The sequence below is a fragment of the Eucyclogobius newberryi genome, unplaced genomic scaffold (assembly GCF_026437365.1).
Source record: "Eucyclogobius newberryi isolate DKJ021-1_F unplaced genomic scaffold, fEucNew1.0.hap1 SCAF_19, whole genome shotgun sequence".
Taxonomy (NCBI): Eukaryota; Metazoa; Chordata; class Actinopteri; order Gobiiformes; family Gobiidae; genus Eucyclogobius; species Eucyclogobius newberryi.
Window position 1 is genome coordinate 9,741,950 of NW_027315823.1, and position 21,493 is coordinate 9,763,442.

Consider the following 21,493-nt stretch of genomic DNA (forward strand, 5'->3'; position numbering starts at 1 on the left):
GAGGCATAGCTTTGTGCTGTCAGCCTTTCACATGTCTTAAAAGCTCCTTCTCTCTGACCTCGTCTTCTCTTCTTTTCAAAACTAAAACTCACAAGGCCGGTCTTTAAAACATCGTAGGCATAATTTAAGGTTAGCCATTCATTTGCTTTTTATATTCTAACAAATGCTGTTTTGTGCTTGGAAGAGTATCCTTATGTGTAGAATAAAGAAGTAAAGAGTTTTATCAAATGTGGAGAGGTTAAGATTACAATCAAATCACAATGAATAGTGCCGAGGTTTTCTATAGCTTATGTTGTTTCAACTGACATAATGATGGGGATCAGGATTTCTGTAATGATTTTGAGCATTCATAAACTGGTGTAAGTGTCCTTTCCTGAAGTTGCATATTGTGATTAGCAAAAGCAATATGGCCACTTAAAAATGTATTTTAATAATCAAACACTTGAACGAGAAGTACTTATGAATGTTCCATTGCCCTTGTTGCCGTGACTGAGAGCGCAACCTGTCAAAATGTCACTCGTTTGTCCCAACAGAAAGTATTTATTGCTCAAAATACCTGAAAAACATGCATTCTTACTCTCCACAGATCAGACCCGACTGGTGGGCTCACCTGCTTTGTCTCCTTGGAGTTTTATGCCTTACTGTGGAACATTCTTGGCAAATAGCAGCACCATCTCCACGGAGAAAAGCATGTGGCGGACTCTCCTCCAGAAAAGTTACATAGTGCAGCTTTAACAATTATGTTTTCTGTTGGGACAAACGAATGACATTTTGACAGAACGCGATCTCGGTCACGGCGTCACACGAGTTCAGTGGAACGTTCCTAAAGTGCTTCATGTTAAAGTCTTTGCTTATTAAAACGGTTTAAGAAAGATAAACCCTCATAACTTGCTTTGAGCGGCAATGACGGCTTGTCCTTTATGACTAAACCAAACTAGTAATTAACAGTCGTTCCATTTGCACTGCCACGGACAAAAGACTATTTTTATTTATTTGCCTTTTGTCATTGTTGTGCAGCCGTGGATTACCCCATGCAGCTGTTGCCCCACCCGGCCCCCAGCAAGAGAGGCAGCGGCTCATACAGACAGGTACGTACAATCACGGCTCAGCGGGAACACTCGGAGGCACATAATATACACATTTAATGCACACAAACCTAATGCGAACAAACGGGAACAGCGGCGAGCGTTTCCGAGGAGCAGCGTGTGTGTCAAAGAGGCCCTCAGATAAACTAGATAATAGTAGTTTTCTGGTATTTTGGAGCTGAAAGCTTTTGGAATACACCACACCCTCTGTTCAAAGGGTTGACAAGTGTGTGTATATGTGTGTGTGTGTATGTGTGTGCGCGCCGAGTGTGTCCTGTTTGCACGGCTGCTTCTCAAGCGGAGATAGACCAACAGAGCTTAAGTAAACAAAAGGGAAGAGAGGATGAGGTGAGCACCAAGACAAAAGGACAGAAATGCTACAAAGGTGTGACAGATGTGCACCGACATGCCAGATCTGCTGTTCATGACTGGAATACGCGCACGCCCTTGCCCTTTCGCGGTTCATCCTCATTGTGTGTGTGTGTGTGTGTGTGTACGGCCCCACCCCGGCTCATCTGCTCTCACTGTATGTTTAGGAAGCTAGTCAGCCGTTGAACCTGACGTCCAAACCCAAGGGGATGGATCTGGGGAAGACACCCAGTCCCCAGGCGCTGGAGCTGGGCGCACTGGGGCTGCAGGGGCCCTACAGACACAGAGAGCACCCGAGAGAAGTTTCCCACAGTCCGTCGCGGGCCACCCTCAGTGAGTCGACACAAACACTGCAGTCGCATGGTTTATCTTGTTAATACAATTTGATACATGGGAATTCCAACACATAGAGAGAAGTCCAGTGTAGCCACATGATCGCTTTGCTCTAAACCTTGAAGAAGGAAGAGCAACTTTATTATCTATTATCTATTGTCTGTTGGATTTGGAATCAGCCCTGTCACGATAACACTTGGAAGTTGAAGTGTGATGTTATGCAGAATGAAAATATAATTATAATGAAACTACTGCAAGCAGGATAATCCCAGTAACCCTTTTCTAACTGAGTATATCATAAAAAAAAACTGTGGTATAAAATGGCAGAATGAAACGCTTAAGTAGACCCTAGCTAGTTGGTGTCAGTAATGAGTAATAGATATGTTAATTATTCAACCCGCTACAGCCAAATGTTCATGTAGGACCAACACGTGTAGAAAAACGTCCCCATTGGTACATGGAAAAGATACATGAATATTAAGCCCCAAATAGTTTCCTCTTCTACACTGAATTATGAGTCAATATAGTAATTATCATAACAGATCTATTTGGAATTTATCTAGTGCAGTTCAAGCCATGTTTTATTGTTATAATTTTGGAAGAGTTATTATTATTATTATTATTATTATTATTATTATTGTGTTTAAGCTTTGGAAATGAATATATAACATTACACCCAGGCCCTTCAAGGCAACCACTCTTGTAATTTTGGGCTTTACCAAAATAAATTGAATTGAATAGAATAGGCCGGTCACAATTCCCTTCTTTCATGATTTTGTAATAACCTTGCATTCATACAAGTTAGCATTTTAATTCAAACAGTAAAAACAAACTTGAACAAAAACTACACTGTCCCCGATTACGCTTTCCACAATCACATCCGCCTTCCTTTCTCATGTCTCAAAGTCATATTTCCCCCTTTTTCCCCCCGATCCTCTTTATCCGACAGGTTTCCTCGGAGAAGGTGATGTTGTGACGCAGGCCATCCACGACGCTCAGCAGCTGTTGAGGAACCACGGCAAAGACGGCGGTGGAAAGATGGTAAATATCCATCTCCCGCCTTTCTCACATAGTCTATAAGTAGGACTGGAGACAGTAAATGGACATATCTGACATCTTATCCATCATTCTTCGAGTTTATTTAGCCTCGCCAGGAGTTTAGGGTTACGGGAAGTGGTTTAACGGTTGTAGTTTAGTACGAGCCGTGTCATTAACAAGCACAAGTCCATTACAACAGCTGATAGTTGATACTGTTTAGAGAGTTGTTTGCAAATGACACGGAAGTTTGGCATCTTGGGTTTCCATTTTGGGGTTCGAGTGAGACAGCTGTTTGTTTAGGATCCTCTGTCGTACAGGGAGGTCCTGGACAACCGCGCTAACACAGCGTCTTGGTTACAGAATAGGTTTGCAGCATTAACGCCGCTGAAAAGGAGTGTTTGAGATGTTGAGAACAAACAATCCGATCAATAGGACAGTGACAGTTGATATAATTATACATGCCACACATACAAGTAAGATAAGATAAGATAAGATATTCCTTTATTGTCCCACATGGGGAAATTTCATTGGTGCAACGCAGGTAGATACAGAAGAAAAGAACAGATAACTTATAGGAAGTTTGAAAAACACTCTCAGTAGAAGATCTCTTTTATAAAAAGATCTCTTTAATAAAAAAAATAAAAAGAAGTAATATCCCAATGTAGCGATACACAGTATATGAAAAGTTACATTACGTTTGAATAATTAAGTATGATGAAAATATTGCAACTGACAGCTAATTTAGATGTTTTAGTTTGTCTTTAGTTGTAAATGTGTGGCTGTATGTTTGATTATACGTTCTTAATGTAGTTTCTTACCTTCTCTTTGGTACAACATAGAGCTTTGTGTAGTGTATTGGTTGATTTGCTCCTTGCTTTCTATTCTGGTCTTAGTTTTCATTCTTTGTGGTGGCTGAAGCTGAAGCTGCAGCTCTTGGAGCAGCTGTGTGGCAGCTTCACAAAGCCACAAAAGCCTTGGTGGCAGAGAGTGAGCCACCTGCCCTGTGTCATTGTCCACAGCCTGTCCTCTCTCTGCTGCACACACAGTCTTCTGCTCTTTAACACCTACACAGACTAGACTGGTCTGTTTTGGCAGTGTGCTTCCACCAATGGAATAAATAATCATTTACAGCGCCATCCCTGTATACTAGTTTAGAAATTCTCTTTTGTCAAAGTCATCTAGCCCTAGTCTCCATTTAAACACAGCTGATATGCCAAGTGTGCCAGTCCTTTACCTTAAATAGCTTCTGTGCGACACATGCCTGCCTGTGATCAATGGGTCATCGCTTTTACAGTGCGCCACATTCAAATGGCCTCGGTGTGAACGTGTGTGCAGCACATGACTGTTTCACCTGTTTGAATGTGCAGGAATACAAAGATTCCCCTTTGAGTGAGAGAATAGCTCACGGTGAGCGCTGTGACGACAGGCAGCCCACCACTGAGGAGCACCACAGCAGCGACTCTGAGGGTATGTCCTGCGCCCCCAGGGGACACACTTGTGTACAGTATGAGTATTTCATCACTAGTGCAACCTCCTCTTGTGTCTTAGCCAGTTCCTGGTGCAGTTAAGATCCACACATCAGCATAGCTCAAATTTACCAAGACACAACTAGAGCAGGTGGCACTAGTTTGAACTGTGTCACAAGGTATCAAACAAATGTAAAAATATGTCTTTAAATCACACTTGCATTCAATATTTTCTTTCTTTTTCTGCTTCATTGTAATTGTTGAAAGTGTTTAATTACTGCAGAAAGGATGCATTTAACATAAAATTCCTTGGTATAGTGTTATAAAAAGTAGATGGACATTACTAAAACAAGAATCAAAAGTATCAATCCAAAAAATAATGATCTTGAGTTTTATTAGGTCTAGTATAAGACCACATGGTAACATAAAGAAAGTGTTTTTTTAATATATATACATTCTATTTTCTATTAAATGTGGAGTTTGAAATGTTTTGAAAACCGGTTTTATATCATACTAAATGTTACTATTTATTTGGTGTCAGGCTGATAAAACAAACAAAAAAAACATGTATATTTGCTATTGGTAGTGCTCATCTCGAACAATCAAGGTGGAACTGTCAGGTGTCACTTGCCCTCAATCTGCAGTCATTCCACACGATGCAAAAAATGAAAGATTTGATCAAAAATATAACAGTCTTCATCTCAGGGGAAGTTCACGTACAGCCGCCTGTGGGCAAATATGGCGTGCGTATTTTTGTGCGAGCCCACTTTCTCCCAGTCTGGAGCGTTGGTTTTGATTGCAGCCTTGTTCTGCAGGAGCACTGCCGGCACCTGGCACCTACCCCTCTGAGGCGCGGCCGTCTGCCTCCTCAGGCCACATCAAGAGACCCATGAACGCGTTTATGGTGTGGGCCAAGGACGAGCGGCGCAGGATCCTCCAGGCCTTCCCCGACATGCACAACTCCTCCATCAGCAAGATCCTGGGTGAGCGGCTCTATTCTGAGACGGTGCGAGGCGAGAGTCGGACCAGCCACCTGCCTCTCCTGCACACACGCACACAGACACGCGCACACAGACACGCGCACACAGACACATGCACACAGACGCGCGCGCACTGACACACACACACACAGACACACGCTCACACAGACACACACTCACACAGACACGCGCACACAGACACATGCACACAGACGCGCGCGCACTGACACACACACAGACACACACGCACACAGGCACGCACACACAGACACACACGCACACAGACACGCACACACAGACACACACGCACACAGACACGCACACACAGACACACACTCACACAGACACACAGACACACGCACACAGACACGCACACAGACACACACGCACACAGACACACGCTCACACAGACACACAGACACGCACACAGACACACACGCACACAGACACGCTCACAGACACACACGCACACAGACACACGCACACAGGCACAGGCACACACACACGCACACAGACACATGCACACACTCAAGGCTCTCTCTGGGCCAAACATGTGCATTCCTTTCTATTGTGCGGCGCTCGTGTTCGTGAGCAACCACCATTCAGGCCGGCACACAGAAGACATGCACACACACATCCAGCCTAATTACGCTGAATGAATCTACGTCAATTCCCCTTTTAATGTTGTGCAACTCGCTGTGGTGGAAAGGGACCATTAGCACAATTTTGCTCACAGATGTTTTGTTTGTCAATGGAAAAAAAGGGGGTTTTGATGATCGTCTGATATAAGAAGACGTATACATGCAAACCAAAGTCATGCAAACATGCAGACTTTGGTTTAAATGTATTTAACAGAGTGAACCCTATAGTAGCACATGGATCGATCTAATGGTAAAAACTCTTATTTCTGAGTTAAACTGTTACATTTACACATTTTCCACCTTCCTGGGCTGATTATCTTGTGTTTTTGTTGCCCATAGGCTCCAGGTGGAAGTCCATGTCCAACCAAGAGAAGCAGCCGTACTATGAGGAGCAGGCCCGTCTGAGCAGGCAGCATCTGGAGCGTTACCCCGACTACAAGTACAAGCCTCGGCCCAAGCGCACGTGCATCGTGGAGGGCCGCCGCCTCAGGGTCGGAGAGTACAAGGCCATGATGAAGAGCCGGCGGCAGGAGCAGAGGGGCCCGTACACACACAGGTGATGAGCGTCTCTTTATAAATAACAATATCGATTTTCCCTTTAAAAATGTATCATGAACGTGTAGAAATATTTCATTACAACATTGGCATTTTGAATGACGGTTGAACTTGTAACCATTTCAAGTATACTCTATTTCCAAACCGTGAAAGGCGAAAGTATTTGTATCTATCAAAACTCGCTCTTAGCTCACACTAACCTTTAACACATAATTAATAAACACATTTTCAAGTGGCGTCAGAGCAGCTTTTTTCAGGCAGAGAAGAGGAACTGCGGTGGACTGCCAAAGCACTACCTCCGGGTTTTATGAAAGAGAAAATACTTAATTATTAGATGCAAAAAAGCAACTGACCCATTTTATTCGAAAGTTATGCCATACAACAGAAAAACTCAATTGACAATTTTCAAGAATAAAATTGTGTTTTGCGGAGTGTATTTCGTGTGCTCTTGTGTATTTACTCTAGTTGGGCCTGAACTGAAATGAAACAGAGCAGTACCTTTCTTACATTGACTTCATGGGTCAGCTCTGGTAGAAGTAGTAAAGGGATGAACATGTTTATCTCTGGCGGCACAGTGGTGCAGCACTCTCTCCTCACAGCAACAAGGTCCTTGGTTCGGGCCTGTCTGTGTGGAGTTTGCACGTTCTGCCCGTGTCCACCTAAAGAGATTCTAAATCTCAGTGGGACTTTCCTGGTTCAATGAAGGTCAATAAATAAATACATCTCAAACTAATCAGTCAAGTTTTGATAGATCTAACATTTAGTGGTTTTAACACATTTAATATACCCAAATACCAATTTTGGATTTGTGCATTAGTTTGAAAAGATTCCCCCTTTAAGAATCTCTATCTTCAAATATAATCTTATATTATCTTCTAAAGTACTTAAACATCAAATTATACCTTGAGTTGAAGTAGCGACCTCTTCCTTCAACAGTGTATCCAAGCTCAATGCTGCCACTACAAAGACTTGAAATCTTATGCATCTTGTCCTCTCAGCCAAACAGAGCCACAGCAGATCCACTACCCGCACGGTGAAGGCCAGTTCCACGCGGGCACTGGCCCCGTCTCTGTGGCAACCATGCCCTTCCACCCTGCGCTGCTGGAGCACTACCTGCCTCAGGTTTCCTCTGCAGGACGGAGAGCAGAGGTTCAGGCCAAGCCCACGCCTCCCATGCCCCGGGACAGGGACCACAGCCCTTACAGCGAGGGAGAGGAGAGTGACGGAGGAGAGCGCAGCGAGGGAGAACTTGTGCTCCTGACAGACTGAGAGAGGGACATGTCAAACTGTATAAAATAGGGAAAAAGAGGCACTTCCTTTGGCAAGTGCTAACCTTTGTAACTAGAGATTTTGTAACTAAACATTTTACCTGTACAGACAATATGATATTCCAATTTGATGACATTGCATTATTACTCTTCACTATTAAGCGTTGGTTAAAGATTTATGTTTCACATTTTTTGTTTGCACTTTGTAGCACCACTCAAAACCAGCAGGGCTAACAGTTAAGAGACATTCACTCAGACAATCATACAATCACTTATATATATGTATAACAGTTTAATTTAGGCCCTTGTACAGGCTACATGGCCACAAGGCTGAATAGTGTAAAAATATAAGGTGTTGGTATAGGTCTTCTTACCCTTTTGGAACAGCAGTGTCACTTTTCTGATATGAAGAAATGTCACCTCAATGCTGCTCTCTTGTGGCTTGGACAGATAGTTTCCCCCAAATGCACTTACTGGTAATTGTTGACTGCTGGATCTGAGGTCGAGTTAAAAGGCGTATTAGTCTCCCTCACAATTCTTTTCCTCTGTTGTGCTGTAAATGCTGTACTAGTGTATCACTCTGTTGGTGTTTTTATAATTGTTTGCTCTTTGTGTTTTACTGATTGACCTCAAACCTGTTTTCTGTCATGTTGATGCACACAATGTCCAACATTTGAGGGAATGTCTTATTTGGCAAGATTTCCCTTGAACATTTCTTACAGTAGCTGTTAACTTCTATAGACTGAATAAGGGGTGGACAACCCACAAACATTTGTTGGCTACATGTTTCATTTGTATGCAGTAGTGCATGTGACTGTTGTGATGACCAATTCACCGGAAGGACAGTAGATAAGGATATCTAGATATGCATAAGGCATTACTTGAAAAATGCTGGCTACTCCTGAACCATTTGTTTCACTTAAGATTCATCATGATGCTGATTACAAAAGCATGTCAAATCAAAGGTTCAATGTGAATACTAACCCGATGTCAAGCTAGTTAAGGGCTCAGTAGAGTCTGCCTTTATATCTAGAGCTGGTTATAGTGTAACTGTCATGTTATTTTACTGGAGACATGCGACCGGAGCCACCTGTCACACCCCTGCTGATGTAAATACAGAGACTATATTTTGTTTATAAGAGCCGGTGTAATTTAAAGATGTACATTTCTGATTTCAGAGTTGTTTTTTTCCTTGAAAACCAATAAATTGGTTGTGTTACACTGGATGTGTCATTGTGTTGTGCTTGTAATCTAAAATGAGTTTCATTTAAAATGTGTTTCTGATGATGAAGCCTGTGGCGTTAGAGGGGAAACTGGAAAAGCACCAATATGAAAGATCTGTGCTCTAGTCTAAATGAATAGATTATCTTTATACCTTTTATAATACATGTCACATCTTTAGAAACAAGGGCTCCAATCAACAAAAATCATCTCAATAACTCTTGATTGTGAAGTGTTTCATTACATTTTCTCGGCCACTTTCTTATTGAAGTCAAACACTGAAAGAAACAAATAAAGCAAAACAATGACAGATATTTTGTTTCATACTTTTAATGTAAATATTTAGTGACAGCCTTAAATAAGTTACTTTGTGACTCGTAGAGAAGTGAGCCCAGTGTGCAGTCCGTACTTCACAGTATTTACATGGTCCTTCAGTCCGGCTCACACCTCACAAATCTCCAGTTCAGTCAAAGCATAAAAACTATTCTATATACAGTGTTTTATCAAGTTAGTACATTCTCAGACAAACAAACTGCAAAACAATTCAGAGGTCTTCAGAGTTTAGACCGTAAATTGTGAAATTTAACTTAATCACACAATAAATAAAAGGTATAATCGAAACCGTCTTCAACACATAAGACTTCAAGTAGACGCACTTCAATGGCTTGTACAGAAACTCAGCTACAAGAATGTCACGTTACCTTAAAGCAACTAGGATTTGCTTAATCTATTGATCTTAATTATTTTTCCAGTAACTTCATTTTCTTTTGGTCTTTCTGCACAAAGGAAATCCCTTATTTAAGGATAAATTAATTCACAATCAAATTGATTTCATGATAATGTTTCACGCTTGAAATATCCTCATTGTCAGTGCAAAGCAAAAGGAAACTTGAGAATCGGAATGCAATTTGAGATTAAACTTATTAGACCAATAAAATGAGTTCATATTCGTACAAATAAATGCTCCCACTGAACTAACATGAGTTACAAAAAACGTTCTTTTTCCATATATGGACATTTAAGTTAGTGTTATGATCCATCCTACTCTTGCCCAATTCATAAAGTGTATATTTACTTATGAAAGGGGCATTCATAGTTTACAAAGGCCAGAAGGATTTCTTAGTGTATTTGAAATGTGCGTTTAAGCTCATTCTATAAAGCACGTTTTGTCACTCTTCATGTGCGTGAACTGAGAAGTAGCTACTGTCCTTCTGTCAGTCTTTTAATGTCCTGCTCTAGAGCCTGAAACATGTGAATTATTAAAAATGTCCTGTTACTTGAGACTAGCAGTGAAAGACAAGGCTGCGGGCTCAGTGTCGCTCCCTGCAGGCACAGACTGACCATTGGACGGATGACAGGTTGAAGCTGGTCATACACTTTTAAAATTATTTTATTTATTTTGCTTATTGTACTACTTAACCAAGTCAGGCAAAATATTCTATCAAATCATGTATTATCTAGCTGCTCTCTTAAAGCAGCCATATGCACAACTCTTCCGTATCAATAAAGAGATAAAACTGGGGTGCAATGCGTTTGCAGGGCTGAGGCTTGGGATTTTCCGACAGCCGTGGAACCGTTCAGAGAAAAAGGTTATCCAAGCGCTTCGTGGAGAGACCGTAAAAGTCAAGTAGGCGGAAAACAGTCCGGGGACGAAATGGACAGAGTCAAGCTGTTCTTCAGTCAGACTCGGAAACAGCGGATTTTCTTCAAAAACAAATTGGGACACAAAAACTGAAAGTGCTGTGTCTCTGTGACTGGCAGAGACACAGAGACACAGCACTGACTGTGTCAGCCTCATCTGAAATGCTGAATGCTAGTGTTTGAAATGATGAGGACCGACTAGATCCCTTATGGGGGATTGTGTGATGCGGGACATGCGTTTGGCAACTACTGTTAGTACTAAAAAGGTATATCTAACCAGAACAATTTGCAATCTTATTTCAAATTCCCTACATTTCAAAACCATGTAAGGATGGTGTGGATGAGCAGTGCCTGGCGTGTGGATCATCTCGGCTCAGTGGAATCTATAGCTTTGAAGTTAACTACCGTAAATAGACCAACGATTGTGACTTTTTCAAACTGGACCATCGATCATTTCCTTCTTGTGCACGGTAAAAAGCTCAGACTTCACATTTGTTAGCAGCAGCGGTTTGCACTAAAGCAAAAAAAAGTCTTTTTCAAAAAAAAGAGTCTTATTCACTGCAATAAACCAGCAGTTACTGACACTTCCCAAGACGGAAGAAACTAGACACAGAAGAATCTGCGCAGGTTTTGGTCAAAGCCAAGAGGCACTGTCAGGATGGAAGGACAGTTTAGTGCAGGGGTGTCCAGACCCTTTTACCTGGTGGGGCCGCACATCCACACTCAGATTTTAAGGGTCACGGAGCCGTCACACCTTTCTTCAGGCTTTGAACCTTCATCTCAGGTCTGTACGGCCCAAATGTAATCAAGGTTAGGATGGATGAGGACTTATGAAAATTGCTGTAAACGTATTTCTCAGATAATGGGGCCCAATTGTGCAAATGCCCTAAGAGCCAGGAAAATCTGAGGGCTGCATTTGGCCCCCGAGCCATAGTTTGGACACCCCTGGTTTAGCACCTGTACCACAGAAGTACAGACGAGTCAGTTTAGAGTGATCTTCCCCTCCGCCTGCTTCAGCTGCCCAAACAGGAAGTGCAGGACAGATCGGTCTAGAGTCTAGATCAACTAGAAAACACATGTTCAACCAGACACTCACTCTCGAAAACATTTGAAGACTTGACATTGAACTGACAGAAACAGAGAAATTAAATGTGGCACTTGCAGAAGAAATGCCGGGGGAAAAAACAGCGTTTGGTCCAAATCATAAAGTCCAAATACAATCTCTGACCCTCAGTGTCAAGTCTCTTACTTCTGCCCTTTTTTACTCTGGGACCTGGAGGGCCATCACTGCCGGCTTGGTCTTAAAGTACTGGTTGAAACGTAGCACCGCATACCTGGAAAAAGACAAGATAAAAATACAATTACTAATACAAACTTGGTCAGAAGATTCAGCGAGATGCAGCACTTAAAAACATTCAGCCAGAGGAGGCGCGGGACGGAGGTCGGGACGGTAACGGTGTGTGTCCGGGACGTGCGCCGGAGACGAGTGAAAGGTAATGTATATAGTGCCTTTGGGGTTTTGCTTTCACGCTTACTGACAGACACCATTCACTTACAGCTTCACTCAAATTAGGGCCTTCACAGAGGGGGCCCCCCACACACACACCACTTCACCACAGACATGCACTTACCCGAGAAAGTCAAAGTCTATGGAGGAGTACTTGGCCTGGATAAGCGCCCAAAAGCCCCAGAAGAAGTGAGATGCCTGGGCAGAACATGTGAAGCCACCATCAATAACAAAACAATAATACGATTACACACACACACACACACACACACACACACACACACTTAAGTTATATGTGGCAAATATTGTGGAGTAAAATCTAACCATGTAGAATGTGAATATGTGTTGAAATCCATGTGTATAAATATACTGTCACTCTGTATTGCTTCTGTGGTTATTCAGCAAATGTAAAAGCGATAAAACAGTCTGTCAATTAGTTCGACCCGACTTACCAGAGCAAACTTGTTGACCTGTACGTAAAGCGTCTCCACCTCCTTCTGGCTGACCTCCTCGCCCTTATTGGTGAAGAACTTGTAGGCCTGCAGGTACACTTCAAGCCACTCCATCTGCATTTCCCGGCCCGGGTAGAGCCCAAAGTCCGGCTCGGTCATACCTGAAATACGCTCAAAACAGTCAGCAAAGTGCGCGGAGGGAAAGCGCACACGCTACACGGGCGGGATGAGACGCGCAGGATTTTTGACATAAATATGCAATATGTAAATTCAGGTTCAGTTGGAAATGTTGGGCTGCATTTGAACAAACCTGCAAACTCGTTGAAGTGGTTGCCAATGTCGAAGGCCTGGTAGTTGTAGCTGGAGTATTCGTAGTCTATAAAGCGTACGTGACCTGGAAAAGACAAAAACAGCAATCTTAGACGGAGCATAACGCGCTACCTGGAACATCTGTTCTTTAGGTGCCTATGACGGATCTCAGGGCAACTCGTGGAACTAAAATGCAGTTAGGGTAAATATAGTTTGAACGTTGCAAAAAAAATGGAAAAAACAGGGGGATACTGTACCATAGAATAGCACTTTTTAAGTTTATAATTTCACTTCCTGTTTGTAAATGATGACATCTCACTAGGAAATGACCCCGCGAATCCTGGGCAAAAACTCATCTAATGTCTAATTTTTTTTTATTCGACAAATAAAAATGTATGAGAGCAACTTTATTTTCTTGAATAAATGTTTAGAGAGTCAAAAAAGTTGTTTCTTTTTGTAAATTATGCATAAACTTTGACTGGAATGAGTGTCCCTAGTGTGATGTCACTTCCTCTCCTTTTCTACAGATGATTTTTCAAAGTTTTCTCCACATATACCTGCTCCATTTGTGCAAGACTATAATTCTATATGTGCAACAGGTATGATAAACCAAAATTAGAACATCGTAAATGCCCGTCATACGCTCTTGAATGTGAATGCATTCTCTGCACGATCCCTGGTTCATTAACAATAATAAAACTCACACTTCTAGAGTTTTGGTAGGTTAAACAGCAGAATGCACTGGGCGAGCGGGAGCCTTACTTCATCTATAGAATAAAGACCTTCACAGCGCTCTCCACACAGGGCCGGTGTTCTGGCGTGATGAGAAGTACCCACCCTCTTTGCTGTTGTAGATGATGTTTTTGCAGAGGATGTCGTTGTGGCACAGCACCACAGGAGAGCCCAGTGTTGACAGATGCTCCTTCATCCACGCCATCTCCTGCTCCAGCACGGCCTGACTCGGGACCTCCTGCTGGATTCTGGATGACACAAGAGGACGAGCATTGGAGAACTCCTGACGTTGGCAAAGATTCTTTGTTCATTTGGTTAACGCAACGTGCTGGTACAGTAATATTGGTGAGGCCATTACGACAAGAGTACATATATACTGAATACTGATGAGGGCCACTAGCACAGACGAAAGGGCTCTGTGGGGTGCAGGGTCCCAGGGTCACAGCTAAAACAACAGGCATCCAGCCACCTGCAAGTAACTATGGAAATGGTCAAGAATTATGACTTCATTTTCAAGCCAAATGCTCCACTGGGTGATTTAAAATGAGAAAAGCATTAGGCAGATACATAAACGTAATGATATCATATTTAAATTGTGGAAACAAGAGGTTTCAAGCCTCACCGTTGTTTCAGGGCAGAGTCGAAAGTGTTAACTCACTGTTGACTAACTAGACAGAGACCCTTGAGCAAAGCCCAGGGGCTTATGGGAGTTAATCCACATACAGTAAGTGACAGTCAGTCAGGCAAAGTAAAACAGAGTTCATCCAGATAGAAAAGTGCTATTGAGGATATTAGATATACTTTATTAATCCTTTTCAGGAAATGATTTTATTGCAGCAGCTCATTTGTACAATCAGCAAGCAAACAACATCATCTTGCTGATTACAAGTTTACAGAGTGCATTTCGTCAAAAGAACCACACAGGACCGTTCTTTTAAAAAGGAGACATATTATACAAAGAGTGTTCATCATCATTAGTTTAATCCTGTTTTTCCCTGTAACTGAGGCTTGAGTGCTCCAAAAATACCCGTCTTCACCTTCCCCCTATCCATGCCCACATCTCTGTATTAAGTCTCCCATTTTCTGCTTGTCACTGTAAAAAGCCCCAGTGAAGGGCGGGGCAATGGACCCATTTCTACGACTAAACTGCTTTATATCAGAATTGCGATTTACAATTAACAAAGGGTAAAATGATAATCTACTTATGTTATAATGCAATAGAAGTATGTTGGAAAAGTACAAAATGTCTCTTTTAGAGAACAGGCCTTCACTTCTCAGTCGGACATACGGTGTAGCTGTCTCTGTCGCCGGGAGAGACCAGGCTCTGATGAGCAGAGCAAACATCCACTCGGCCTCCGCATGCCACAGACTCCTCATGTCAAGCCTGTACTGGACATTTACATAGTACTATGCACAGGAGAGTCGAGTTGTATAAACCACTCAGCAACTTCAGCCAAGCGTCACTGTAATGCAATCCTCACGTCACAGAGAAGCAGCTTCCCTGGTTTTCAAGCAGTCAGCATACCTCTGTTACCTCTGATATAGAGTCTGGACCCTTCTCACAGAGTTCAAGGAAGCCACCTCGTGTATAAGAGACTTCACTGGTCTTTTCTGGTTTTATATTGAATGATGTGACGTAACATATTGCAACATAACGCAAACTATCAACTATCCAACAAACCATGACTATAAGATAACACTGTACAAGGCTCTGAGTGAAACGAGGCCTCCGACAGTCAACCATCCGTGTCATTATCATCAGAGGAGCTCACCTGATATTAGACGCCTCTTCGGTGAACTCCGTTGCCACCAATGAGAAGTACTGACGCATTTTAATCCACAGGTTGGGCTTGGGGATGCAGCCGTTGTGCGCGTGGATGGCGTGGATACGGGCCATTTCCCTGGCTATGAGTCTGCAGAGCGACGGGTCTCGGACGTCCTGTGTCCCCAGGGCGTCTCCTTCCATAAACTCGTAGCAGATGCCGTTCTGGAAGGTGCAGTAAAGTCGCGGCGCGCATCCGTTTGCATGTAGTACCTTGTGATAGATAGAACGTGCGTATTGGTTAAACATTGGCCCGATAAGAGCCGATAAAAGTGTGCATAGAGCCATAGTCATTCTCTACCTGAAAGCTTTTGAGCTCATTATCTCTGTCCACGATCAGCTCCGTCTTGTTCCCGTAAACTCGCACCAGCACTACATCCTCGGGACTGTCATCCACGTAGCAGCCCACCAGCTTGTTAGTAGTACCGTCTTTGAAGAGCTGGAACAGATGGACAATAATAGTTCATTAGAGATTTGGAAAACACCTATAAACAGAACTTTGCATAGTTTGAGATTTGAGGTATTTGCCTTCTAAATTGTATTCAAAGTACCAAGGTAGTTTATCTCTCAGGTAAAGGGACACTAGTGTATTTTGAATATATATACGTTTAAATGCATGTAGTTGAACTGTGATCCGGCGCAGACACCCACACACGTGTCTGACATTCCACGCACAAATCACCACAAAGATGGGCGGGCAGGCATCCCTGTTATGACCGCACACACGCTTGCCTATGCCACCACATGACTGACCCATTCTACTTCCTCACAATATGCAGCTCAAACCAGTCATCAATACATTGGCGTGCAGAAATAAGCCTCCAGACAGACGTAAACATCCAGCCATGTTGGCGGCGTTCAAAAACTCTGAATGGATCATGGAAACCGGGCTTGGTCAGCGTATACTATGGGAAAGATTTGAAACCCGTTGTTATTGGCAGCAGATAACGTGCTAATAACAACATGCCAATGTTGTTATTGGCATGTAGTGTTGGTGTAGCAGAGCAGTTGTCCTTATCACATAACACGTCTTGCTGTGATCCAAAACAGTGTATAAACTATAAAAGACTGGGTTTGTTTTCTCTCTTTTTAGATCAGCACTTGCAATAAGCATGTTGAATTAAAGCACCCTCCATTCAGGGCTGTTCAGCTCAGGCTCCTTTCTGCAGGACACAGCCTGTTTGGTCATTGAGGGGAAAAAAAGTCCCTGTAAAAACATTATAGGTTTATTATGCAAAACAGACAGCGTTTTCCCAAGAAATCTGCACGTCTATTCCCTTCACTTGTATCCTTTTTTTTTTTTAACTGATGTTAATAGTCACACATATTGTTTTAACTTTAAATAGGACAAAAGTCAGTGTCTATTCTGTTTTATCCCGTCACCGCCAGCTGCCCCGTGACACTGAAGGATGACAGCGTGGCTTGGCACCGCTATATTCGGTTAAATCTCTCACAAGGAAATCCCCAGTGCCTAAAACAGCGGTGCGAGAGCGATAACAGTTCATATTAGGATCCTACAAGATAGTGCACTGGGACGAAATGCACCCCGTCGGAAGTGCACTGCCCGCCCATCTGCACAGGTGCTGCTGCGGAGCTGTCATTCTCGCTTTAGCTTAGCCCACCACAGCTAGCTCAGGGGGCATTTACCTTCGTTTTTACATCACTTGCGTCCCACGTCGGTCGCAGCTCCTTTATGAGCTTCAGCGCGCCTTCCGTGACGTCGTGCTCGTCCACATAAATCGGTATTTTCGTAATCGCCGGAGACCCTACGGGCACATGGATCTGCGTCTCCATAGTATAATTCAGCTGCTAATCTCCAACAGGTCCTAGAAGGCGGATATTTTTAGCCCTTGTGGCATAAACACGCTGCCCGGACGCGAACGGGGAGTGTAAAGTACGCGCGGGTGGAGGATCGGCGGTGAGGTGGGTCCCGTGGACAGCTCTGGCGGCGGAGAAGTGCGCGTATAGCCGGGTTACGGACGCTGCTGCTGCTGCTGCTGGTGACCGGTTTTCTTGGAGCAGCGAGTCCACTTCCTCCTCCTGCTTGGCTCCGCCCACACGTGGATCATCCGATTGTGCCGCTGGCGGAGCCCCGGCCACGCCCCTCGCACGAGCGCCTCCGAAGTCACCCGATGTACTCCGAATGTTACTCGCGCTCGTGATCGTGGGCCACCGGTAGAGGGCAGTATAAGAGGGTACACGAGCAATGTTGACCATTAAAACGACAACTACGGAAGCCTGAAATAGTATAGCAGCCGAAATAAATTAGTAATAATGTAAACACAGTGTAGAGGCTGGTCTCCTATCATTCAGAATTGCTTTTGTTAATCCCCAAGTAGAAATTCTTGACATGAAGAGTGGTCAAAGTACTACATTGCATTTATTGTGTAAAAGTACAGTACACATGAATAAAAGTAGCTCATTGAGTGTCTGCTTATGATGTCATAAAGCAGACGCTCTATGTTCTTGAGGATTTTTTTACGTGTTTCCACTCCTTGACACTTTCACCGATTTCAACAAGTTATACCTCTTTACGATCGCTTTCACCGTCTTAGGGAGGCTATTGCTTTTGACATTTTTACATACCAAAATATTTTTCAGTATTTGCAAAAGTAAATTGCTAATGCTAACGCTAATGCATTAGCGTTAGCATAAGCGTCTCTACAGGGAGGAGGGGTGCAGCCGGGTCACCGAGGCTCTCTCTCCCATTTTCCCTGCTCAGGTCTGCGTTCAGCACAATCTTGCAATTTGTCAGGACAAACAACAAGCAAACTACGCAATCATCAACTGTGAATTACTGAGCGTCATTAGAATGCCGCAAAACTCAGCAGAAAACATGGGCGGGCGGGAAGGCGTCTGCGCAGGAAGGCTGAATTTTTTTCAACAAATATTGAACATTTTCAACAACACATGTAGTACTCTGACACACATGTGTTACACACATGCAGTACTTTCACACAAACGCAGTACCTTTTCCACAAATTTTGCACATTACACTTCTTTACACAACTAAACTACATGTTGTTGTTGTTGTTGTTGTTGTTGTTTTATGGCGGCTGGTATCCAAGTGTTACATTGCCTCCCATTACTTTGGTGTTTCAAATCCAATGAGTTCAATGCACGTTAGAATATCCTCTTCCTCCTCATCCTCAATGTTGATTCCATGGCTCGAGCCAAACAAGAGTAAAGTCTTTACTCCACACATGTAGTACTTTTACGCAAGAATGCAGACACTCACAATGGCTTCAGCCATTGCACATTATCTAGTTAAGAATATTACTTAAGTCAAATCACTAAAGTAATTGCTGTAGAAAGTCATATTTAAAGTGTTTTTGTTTCTTTTTATTTTATTATATTTTTTACAAATCATAAATGTGATAATTCTTCTACAACATGCAAACTGTCTTTTGGTCTTAAACACCCAGTAGCCTACAGCAATTAGAAATGTTGCAAAAGATTGGATTAGAAAGACAAGAGACATATTTGGTAAGAATAAATGTATTGGAAACTTGAATTCATTTGCAACAACAACAACAACATCAACAACAACAGCAACAACAACAACAAAAGAATAAGAACTGCATTTATACTTCCCAACATGATCCCAGCACGGATGGCAAAATACCCCACAGAACACAGTCGGCTAAATAACAAAGCAATTAGTGGAGTCAGACTTTGGATAGGCTAAAAATACAGAATTATTATTAGTCTATTATACTTTATAATTGTATTATTGTTCGTTGTTTTATGTTTTATTCACATATTGAGCCTTTAATTGTCGGCTATACATTATACAAGAGTAAAACCTAAATAAGCATCCTATTGTTTAATCCTACAATGAGGATTGCCCCAAGGAACAAATGTTTGGCTTGTTTCAAGCACTTGATGGTTTTACGTTTTATTGAGCGGGAAATCACCTGAGCCTTTCCTGTGATCAAGGGTTACTTTAAAGCAGGTTCAGACACAATTAAAAACTGACTATTGATGGACTGCATATTTTTTGTATAGGCTATATAGTCAGAAAGATGCAGAAACAGAAAAAGAACATGTTGTTTGACATAGAATCGAACAGGAGCGTAATAACGAGTGCCAAACCATTCCATTTTGAGCTCGCCACAGTTCTAATCAGATACGGAGCATGTAAACATCGCCTTAGATTATTTCTTTGGTAGAATTTTTTTTATTGAAAATGTGTTGCCCCCAGCCTGTGATACCTGTAGACACATGCCTCCTCCGCTCACACCCCTTCTGTCTCTGCACTGAAAGTATGAGGAAATGCAGCTGCTGGTTAAGTTCTGGTGCCTCTCCTACTTTCTGTGCACTTTGTCTCAGGCCTGACCCCCATCCACAGGTGGGACAGCTCAAAGGTAGGGCCGCTCTATCTCGGGAATGAGGAAATGTTTACACTGGCGCACAATAGACCGCCGTTTACATTCGGAACGCACACAAATCACGTCCGATACGTCCCCTCTGCCTCGCTCCGGGCCCCGTGTTGACTCTCACACTCATCTATCAAGCTGCATAGTTACACTGTTGATGCGCCAACCTCGAGAGGGGGCCACACCACTGCGCTGACAGATGTCCACAGCGGCTCAACGTGCTTTATGGGCCGAAACTGAGTGAGGGAGGGGTCGTTCAAGGACGTCTGGCCATCGGACGCGCTGCAGACCTCTGAGACTATGAAAAGACTTTATGTGTAGACCAAGGATTTCTTTGCACCAAATTGGATCTCATTTTAACCTGTAAAAGTCCTTCATGAATTGTTAGTAACCCATGCCGGACACTATACCGTATTTTCCAGAGTATAAGTCGCACCGGAGTATTGGCACTAGCCAAAAATGCATAATAGAGAAGAAAAAAACATATATAAGTCGCACTGGAGTATGAAATGTGGTTGCAAGTGTGAAAATAACAAATAATATCACATATAAATCGCTCCGGAGTATAAGTCGCACCAGCCAAAAATGCATAATAGAGAAGAAAAAACATATATAAGTTGCATTGGAGTATGAAATGCGGTTGCAAGTGTGAAAATAACAAAAAATATCACATATAAGTCGCTCCTGAGTATAAAAAAGTATAAAAGTGTAAATATAAGTATAAGTCGCACCCCGGACAAAACTATGAACAAAGGTGCGACTATAGTTATTCTATGCGGTGTTGTTCAGCAAAAATATTTTAGAGTTGAATCTTTTGGTCAACTTTCATTCTGTTTCAGTAAGTTGAACTGACTTGTATCACTGCACAGCATTTTATCTTGCAGCAATCCAGCTCGCCGCTCTTGGAAAGTGATTGATTTTAGTGACCTATAGGGTAATTGGTCAAATGAAACACACCCTCTGCCAGATGGAGCCTCAAGCGCTTTTGAGACACTGCAGAGGAAACACCGTGGATCATGTTTTACTTCAAATAACTGCCATAATCTGACTGTGTCGCTGTAAATTGCTTTGTGTCTGTGTATCCATGGACGCATCAAAAGGGATTGACATTTGGATTAAATGCTTCAGAGAGTTAGACGACTTGTCCGGACGTGTTAGGCAGCAAAGTCCACTGTTATGTTGTGTTACTAAACATTGAAATATGCATGAGAAGGAGAAATGACATCCATGCACCACATTATCAGCATTTCTGGTCTGTATTTAGTCTGGTATCCTGGAGATTGAGGTCGATGATTGTTGCAGAGCTCAAACACATAGACACACCTGAGTACACATAGCCAGAGAGAGGCTGTTCAAAGTAACTGGATTTGCCCGTTACAGTACAAAACACAGGCAAACATATGATCCAACCAGACACTTTGTCCTTCTGCTGCATGGAGCTGTCAACATTGGCATGAACTGTCTCTTCGATCTGAACCCACGCAGTGTTCTGTTGTTGAACATGTGCTAGTCACACTTTGTCCATGTTTAACGCTGCGTATATTCATACAATAAAAGCTTTCTTTAAAAGTGTGAAATGTAATCAAAGCTCTCTGGCAGGACATTGCAGGTACTACAGTTAAATGTAACTTAAAACGAGCTCAACACATCAAAGGACAGACTTCTGCTCAATATGTGGTGTTGTTTGGAGAGATG

At 42.7% G+C, this 21,493-nt stretch overlaps 2 protein-coding genes across 5 annotated transcripts in view; one reads left to right on the plus strand and one right to left on the minus strand.

Annotated features, from left to right (window-relative positions):
• sox13 (SRY-box transcription factor 13) overlaps positions 1 to 8,959 on the plus strand; it is a 32,138-nt gene extending 23,179 nt beyond the window's left edge. For 3 of the 4 annotated variants that reach the window (XM_072451662.1, XM_072451659.1, XM_072451660.1), the window contains exons 8-14: positions 1,018 to 1,088; positions 1,622 to 1,787; positions 2,737 to 2,828; positions 4,193 to 4,292; positions 5,107 to 5,274; positions 6,252 to 6,468; positions 7,466 to 8,959. In XM_072451662.1, coding sequence (XP_072307763.1) covers positions 1,018 to 1,088; positions 1,622 to 1,787; positions 2,737 to 2,828; positions 4,193 to 4,292; positions 5,107 to 5,274; positions 6,252 to 6,468; positions 7,466 to 7,736 — 1,085 coding nt within the window. In that variant the 3' untranslated portion in view covers positions 7,737 to 8,959. The remainder of the gene's footprint in view (positions 1 to 1,017; positions 1,089 to 1,621; positions 1,788 to 2,736; positions 2,829 to 4,192; positions 4,293 to 5,106; positions 5,275 to 6,251; positions 6,469 to 7,465) is intronic. The other variant, XM_072451661.1, reaches the window with a different exon arrangement.
• A 313-nt stretch (positions 8,960 to 9,272) lies between these two features.
• On the minus strand, positions 9,273 to 17,369 carry etnk2 (ethanolamine kinase 2). Its single transcript, XM_072451663.1, has 8 exons — positions 17,067 to 17,369; positions 15,721 to 15,858; positions 15,370 to 15,632; positions 13,703 to 13,845; positions 12,867 to 12,950; positions 12,557 to 12,717; positions 12,229 to 12,302; positions 9,273 to 11,931 (listed from the first exon to the last, which is right to left on the minus strand). Exons 1-8 carry the CDS (start codon positions 17,211 to 17,213, stop codon positions 11,859 to 11,861), a joined length of 1,083 nt encoding a protein of 360 aa, XP_072307764.1. The 5' UTR covers positions 17,214 to 17,369; the 3' UTR covers positions 9,273 to 11,858.
• Between the last annotated feature and the right edge of the window lie 4,124 nt (positions 17,370 to 21,493).